Below are 7,690 nucleotides of genomic sequence, written 5' to 3'. Positions count from 1 at the left end.
AAGATATGCATACAGATCAGTGGGGTTTAACTGAGAGCCCAGAAATAAACCCCTTCATCTATGGTCCACTGAATTTTGACAAGGGTGGACAACATTACACTGGGGGACAGAAGGGTCTTTTCAACAAAGGGTGCTAGACAATTGGCTATCCATGTACAGAGGAATGAAACTGGACCCTTACCTCACACCACATATAAACATTAACTCAAAATACATTAAAGGCTTAAATGTAAGAGGTAAAACTATAAACTCTAGAAGAAATAAGTGGGGATGAATCTTCATAACCTTGGATCTAGCAATGCTATTAGATCTGACACCAAAGCGTAAGAAAGCAAAGAAAAACATAGATAAAATAATATCCTCAAAATTAAAAATCTGTTCTGGGTGCCTGGGTGGCTCAGTTGGTTAGGTGTCTGACTCTTAATTTTGGCTCAGATCACGATCTCGGGGTCATGAGATCGAGCCCACGTCAGGCTCCACACTGAGTGTGGGGCCTGCTTAAGATTCTCTCTCCTTCTCCCTCTGCCCCTGACGACTCGCACACTCACTCACTCTTAAAAAAGAAATGTAAAAAAAAAAAATTAAAAATCTTTGTACATCATAAGATACTATCTGGAAAGTGAACAGACAGCCCGCCGAATGGAAGAAAATATTTGTACATTATGTATCTAATAAGAGTCTGTTGCCCAGAACATGTAAAGAGCGTTTACAACTCCTCAGCAAAAAGACGACCCATTTCTTAAAATAGACAAAAGACTTGGATAGACCTTTCTCCAAAGAAATCATACAAATGGTGAATAGCACATGAGTAGATGTTAAACATCCTTAGTCTTTATGGAAATGAAGATTTAAACCAGTTAGATGTCCTTTTACACACAACGGAATCACTATTTTCAAGAAAACTAAAATAACAAATTTTGGAAAGGATGTTGAGAAACGGAAACCCTTACACCTTGCTTGTGAAAGATGGTGCAGTCTATGTATAAAATATTTTGGCATTTAGGCAAATAGATCAAAGGAGAATTACCATATGGTTCAACAATTATACTCCTAGATACATACCCCAAAATTGAAAGGAGAAGTACCCTTATTCAGAGCAGCATTTTTCACCGCAGCCAAAAGGGGGAAGCAACCCAAGTGTCCACTGACAGACGAATGGATAAACGAAACGTGGTGTACACACCACGGAACACGATTCAGCCTTAAAAACGAAGGGGGCTCTGACACAGGCGACACCACGCATGAAGCGGGAAGTCATCACGCTGAGCGACATCAGCCAGTCACAGAAGGACAGACGCCCTGTGGTCCCACTTACCGGAAGTGTCCTGAGACACACAGTAGAATGTGGCTGCCGGGGCCGAGGGGAAGGGGACGGGGAGCTGGCGTCTCCCGCAGACAGAGCCGCCCTCGGGGAGAAGGAAGAAGTTCTGGAGAACGACGTGCCCCCGCGGGACCCCAGCTACGGCCGGGAACTGCGCACCGGACACGTTCTGAGGGTTCGGTGGCGGGTCCGCGGGACGGCGCCCCGTCGGGGGTAACACGCCCTGAGGCAGCCCGCGTCTACACAGCGCGCCCTTCCTCCGCGGGGTCCTGTGAGCTCGCACCCCCTCCGCAGTCCCCGCTCAGGCGGCTTCTCCTCACCTCCTCCTCCCTCGGCGAGTCCTGAGGAGGCCGGCTCCCGTCAGCGTGGACGCGGACCCACATCCTCCACAGCGGGTCCTGAGGAGTCCCGGCTCCCGTCAGCGTGGACGCGGCCCCACGTCCTCCCGAAGTCTCCACAGCGGGTCCTCAGGAGGCCTAGTTCCTGTCAGTGTGGACACGACCCCACGTCCTCCCGAAGTCTCCACAGCGGGTCCTGAGGGGCCCGGCTCCTGACCGTGGCTGAGGCCCCAAGTCCTCCCGAAGCCTGGGCGTCAGCACAGCGGATCGGTCCTGAGGCCTTGGAACACCTGTCCTCGCCCCGGAGGAGGAGGGCTGAGCGCGCATGCCCCGCACGGGTCGCGGGGCGGGACTCGGGCGCCCCCTGCGGGAGGTGGGTGCAGTGCAGGATGCGGTGCACTCAGTTCCGTGGAGGCACCTGTCCCTTCTGGGGTCCAGCTGAATCCATTACATTTGGGAAATTCGAACTGAAATGGAGTCCAATTATCCCCTGACTTCCCCAGAAATAGAAACTATTAATTAGAAACCATACGGAATTAAGTGAAATGCAGACACAGGCTTTACAACTTACACCAAAATTCATTCAAAATTGTAGATAAATTTAAAATGTAAAACTATCAAAATAAAGGGGGAGCCTGGGTGGCTCAGTGGGTTAAACGGCTGCCTGCGGCTCAGGTCGTGATCCCAGGGTCCTGGGATCGAGCCCCGCGTCGGGCTCCTTGCTCAGCAGGGAGCCTGCTTCTCCCCTGCCTGCTGTTCCCCCTGCTGGTGCTTGCTCTCTCTCTTTCTCTCTCTCTGTCAAATAAATAAATAAAATCTTTCAAAAAACAAAAAGTAAAAAAAGAAAATCCACATGGTCTTGGGTTCAGTGAGGAGCTTTAACACACAACACCAAAAGCCAATCCACAAATGAAAAAAATTGATAACATGAACTTCCTAAAATTAAAAATTTGTGGGGCGCCTGGGTGGTTCAGTCGTTAAGGGTCTGCCTTCGGCTCAGGTCATGATCTCAGGATCCTGGGATCGAGCCCTTCATCGGGCTCCCTGCTCAGCGGGAAGCCCGATTCTCCCTCTCCCACTCCCCCTGCTTGTGTTCCCTCTCTCGCTGTGTCTCTCTCTGTCAAATAAATAAATAAAATCTTAAAAAAATAAAAAAAAAACTTTTGCTCTGTGAAAGACCTTGCTCAGAAAACTAAAAGAAAAGCCATGAACTGGGAGGAAATTTTTGCAAAGTGCAAATCTGGTAAAAGATTTGTATTCAAAAAATACAAAAGACTACCAGAACTCAATGATAAGGAAACAAACATCCTAATTGATAATGGGTAAGGATCTGAACAGATGCCTGGACAAAGAAGATATACAGATACAAAATAAGCATACAAAAATATGTTTGACATCATCATTAGGAAAGTACAAATTTAAACAACAGTGAGACAGCACTGCACACCTATCACAAATACTAAACTCCAAAAACAAGAACACCAATTGCTGGAAGGTGAGGAATGGCAACAACTGTCCCTTCAGAAGACATTTTGGCCATTTTTTCCAAACCTAAGTAAGTCTCATGTTAAGATCCAACAATTGCACTTCTAGTATTTAGCAACTGCTTTGAAAACCTATTTCTGAACAAAAACTCACATGCAGTTATGCACGGTAGCTCTATTCATAATGGTTACAAACTTAAAGAAACCAGGATGTCCTTCCATAAATGAATCCATAAGCAAACTAAGTGCATCCATGTGAAGGAAGCAGAATATGCCATGCAAAATATACCTCTTTGGCACAAGGGATATTTGGGTTGATTAATTTTAAGAAATGCCAGACATGGGAGAATCTCTGAAAACTGGGTAAAAGTTGCCATTTGGTGAGTGAAATGTACACTTATAAAGAACACCCCATTTGTAAACCTGTCTCCCTCTGTATCAGGAACAGAATTACTAAATCTCAAGAAACTCTTACCAAAAGAGAAGGCACAGACTTAAAGCTGTGTAACAACCATACCCTCATTAATGTTCTCACCTGATAACATCCCTTAACTGACCTTCCCACCACCCAAAATATTTTGGTCTTTAGCTGAAGATAGCATTTAGGGTGAGAGCTGGGCCACTTCAAGGAATTACTCCATTTTCCTGGGTATCTCCCATGAATACAGGACATATGCATGATATTAAACTTTGACTTGTTTTTCTCCTGTTAATCTATTCAGCAATAAAAAGAAATGAACCATCACCCCATACAATCACATGGATGAACTTTACGTGTATTTTTCTAAGTGAAAGAATCCAGTCTGAAAAGGCTGCACACTGAGTGACCCGATTTGTAGAAGATTCTGGAAAAGGCAAAACTAGAGATGATATAAGGATCTGCGAGTGAATTCCATGACATTTTCATGATTTATACCTACCACTATGCATTTGTCAAAACCCAAACCTTTTGGGGCACCTGGCTGGCTCAGTCGGTGGATATGCCACTCATTTTTTTTGTATGGTATATGAATCATATTTCACTAAAGCCGTTACCAAAAAAATAATAGGTAGTGGTATACAGTATTCAGGCACAAATTTCCAAAGGACTAATTAAGGAATAGGAGTAGAGAATATTGTTTGGAGGCTGTCCCTCCTCAACCAGGTCTTCAAGAAAAGAAGGAGCTGACCCACAGGCCTCTGAATTGACACTCACACTCTCAGCATCAGATGCTTGGCTGTCTGCTGACCTTCGAAAAGGCATCAATGATGACATCGAGATCATGCTGCAGCTCATTCATGGCGCTGGTTATGCTCTTGGTGTCTTTCAAGATCTGAATACTCCGTGTGTATGGATTATACTTCACTCCAAATGGACGCTTAATTGTTTTGGTAAATTCTCTCATCTTCTCCTTTGCATCTTCAAAGCTTTCAGATACAAAGGAGACATCCTGAAAAGTTGTGATGAGACACTCCTGTTTGCAGGTAATCTTGGGATCAAAGGGCTTTACTTTGGCATGTCTAGAAGGTGAATGCTTAAGTTCACTGATAGAAGAAAGTAATCCAGCACCAAAGACTCGCAACTGCCCATCTTGTTTACAGAGACCAAACTCCACAGTGAAAAAGTAGCACGTTGCCAGTTTTTGAACAGCCTCCTCTGAAGCTCCAAGGGAAGCCAGGCCAATTTCTTGGGAGAATTGCGCAAAACCAGGTTCAGCCAAAAGGGGGACATGACCTAAGAGTTCATGGCAAGTATCTGGCTCTGGGGTATAGAATGGGTCTGAACTGTGTCTCACTTACTGTGTGCAGTGAAAAACCCGGAAGGCTAAACCTGATAAGAAATCTCTTGGTGATAAGTAACCAGCCACAGGACGGATGGAAAAAACCGTGCGCTCTTTTAAAAAGTTTGAGACATCTTCCCATTGTGGGATATTATCTTCCCGGTATCCACAATATTTAGAAAGCAAAGGTAAGTTTTTGAGATACTCTCTGCAGGCATGGGTTGGGTAAAGTTTGTTGAGCTCTTGGAATACAGTTCCCCAGGTCTTAATCTCCTCTTCAGTGAATTCAACCTTGGGAATGGGGTCTCCATGTTTATAGTTCATAGCCAAGTCTGCAAAATACTTCCGTCTTTTATGGTAGACATTGTCTTTGAAGCCAGGATGATCTGCATCCAGTTCAGAACTATACATCAGAACTCTGTTGGCACAATGGTCCAGGTCAGGAATCTTCTTTGGAAACCAAGGAACAGTTTCCATACCCATCTTCCTTCACAGTAAAATTGTCTGGTGGATTCACAGAGAGAACGTTAGTACGGGACTTCAACAGATGAAAAATGTCATTCAATTGTTCTCTGTTGATATCACAGTCAACAAAAATCTCAAATTCTGAGTTTCTTCTCTTTGATTTTTGGGACTCAATATGTAACAGGTTCACATGCTTCTCCTGGAAGATTTTCAGTGCTTTTATAAGTCCACCAACTTCATTCTTCAAGGAAAAAATGAGAGTTGCTCTTCCTCTTTGTAAGGAATGGTCTTTATTTTCCTTATTGTCTTCAATCATAGTCAGTTGGTGTAGTTCTCTGTGCAGCTGTGGGCGGTAAGCTGGGACTGGAGAGTGCAACTCTTGATCTTGGGGTTGTGAATTTGGGCCCCATGTTGGGTGTGGAGATAACTTAAAAATAAAATCTTTAAAAAATACAAATATTTCTACATCCCAAAGAGTAAATAATAATCTTCTGAAAGTAAGTTCTTTAGGATGTGGGAGTGTCACCGGATGGTGTGCGGGCCAAGGGCAGACTGCCCCAAATCTGCCACTTTGACATACAGATCATTTTAAATAAAAGTTACTTAAGAGACAGCCTATGCAATGAGGACACTTAGACCCTCCTCTGGCCCCCTGGAAAGGAAATCAATCTCCCATGTGAAGATATCCCTGTACCAGGAGGTAAAGAGATTTCAACATCACCAGAGATGGGAGATTTGGAGCCCATAAGGCTGTATAAACAACCCTTGTTACTTTTTACTAATTTACGAACCCAGCCCAAATTTTGTTTCGAATTCCTTACTAATCGAAGCTCCCAAGGTTAAGTTTTCTTTGTCCTGTGATTTCATCACAGGTATAGTTTCTCTTTGTCCAAAAAGTATAAAACCTGGCTTCCTTGGTCACTTCTTTAGACCTCAGGTTCATTATTGGGTCTCCCTGTGCACATCATTGCACTTTAGGTTTTTTTCTCTTATTTATCTGTCTCATGTCAATTTCTTTCTTCATCCCGCGGTAAGAACCTTGGACCAAGGATAATTTCTTCCTCCCCTTCAATGGAATACAGAACATGACACATAATCTAACTGTATTAGAAACATATGGGGGAGAAAAACCCTCACTGTAGGTTGTATGACAAAAGGTGCTGACCTAAGTAAATTTGGAAATGAATGGAATCTGTAGATTAAAGAAAAAATGTACTGTACATATACAGTGGACTCTATTTGATAAAGTTCTCTGCCAACAGAGTGGTAGCTAACAGTTCTGAAAACACCACATCTGTAATCAGGAATGGATCAATGAATTAAATAAAGGGCCGGTGGTGAGTGCCAGGTTTGTCACTCTTAGAGTAGGAAGTTACAGATCAGCAAAGGGAGAAGACCACAATCTCCATGTGGAGGCGGACCATGTTGGAGACATCAGTATAAACTCATCCTTAGCTTAATATGGACGCAGACGGTTCCATACAGAAATCTTTATCATTAGGTGTGTCGACATAGGTGGGAATACAGACATATATTGCCTTGCATTGTCCACTGAGCATGGACATTTAGCTCCCACGTGTAAGACTTTAATACCGTTCTCTACTAACCAGAGCTCCTTAAAGAACTTGCTGACGCTAGAACTTGGACAGTAAGTATAGGAGCCAGGATAATCTTGACGTATCAGAGAGTAAGGAAGTACCAAGAAAAGAGCCACAGAGACGGAATGATGTCAATGGAAAGCAGGAGCCAATGGAAAGTGCTCTCCATCACCAAAGGAGGAATGAGCCAGCGACCAACACTGTCGTGCTGGAACATAACCTACCCTGGTGTCTGCGCTGGTAAAAATAAATGATTCTTTTTAAGATTTTATTTATTTGAGAGGGAGAGAGAGTGCATAAGCAGAATGGAGAGGCAGAGGGAGAGGGAGAAACAGACCCGCCATTGAGCAGGGAGCCCGACGTGGGGCTCGATCCCAGGACTCTGAGATCATGACCTGAGCTGAAGGTAGACACTTAACTGACTGAGCCACCCAGGTGCCCCCAAATAAATGATTTTTTAAAAAGAAACCACAGGGCCAAAATGGAGTCACTTATGTCAAGAGACCCAAGCCAGCAAACCAAGACTTACTACCTGACCTAACTGCAGTTCCACACACCCTCACCTCCACATAAACTTTCACCGGTCAACCTGGAAAATGAACTGAATGGCCCCTTCTGTTCCCCTTAGGAGGGGGACATTGCCTAAAATAGTGCATCCTTTTCTAGTAATTTCTTTTTTTCAATGCCCTCTCTGCCTTTAAAATCCTTCCCCTCCCTGCAGCTC

General features: G+C 44.2%; 1 protein-coding gene across 1 annotated transcript; it reads right to left on the bottom strand.

The window, feature by feature from the left end:
* Positions 1 to 4,348: 4,348 nt before the first annotated feature.
* Positions 4,349 to 5,684, bottom strand: LOC113933908 (tryptophan 5-hydroxylase 1-like). The gene is given in 2 exon segments (XM_035724331.1): positions 4,349 to 5,383; positions 5,385 to 5,684. Coding segments are annotated over 2 exon segments (1,335 nt in total).
* Between the last annotated feature and the right edge of the window lie 2,006 nt (positions 5,685 to 7,690).

This window comes from Zalophus californianus, chromosome 15 (genome assembly GCF_009762305.2).
Source record: "Zalophus californianus isolate mZalCal1 chromosome 15, mZalCal1.pri.v2, whole genome shotgun sequence".
NCBI classification, from domain to species: domain Eukaryota; kingdom Metazoa; phylum Chordata; class Mammalia; order Carnivora; family Otariidae; genus Zalophus; species Zalophus californianus.
The sequence above is the reverse complement of the archived record's forward strand: the minus strand, read 5'-3'. Positions and strand labels throughout refer to the sequence as shown.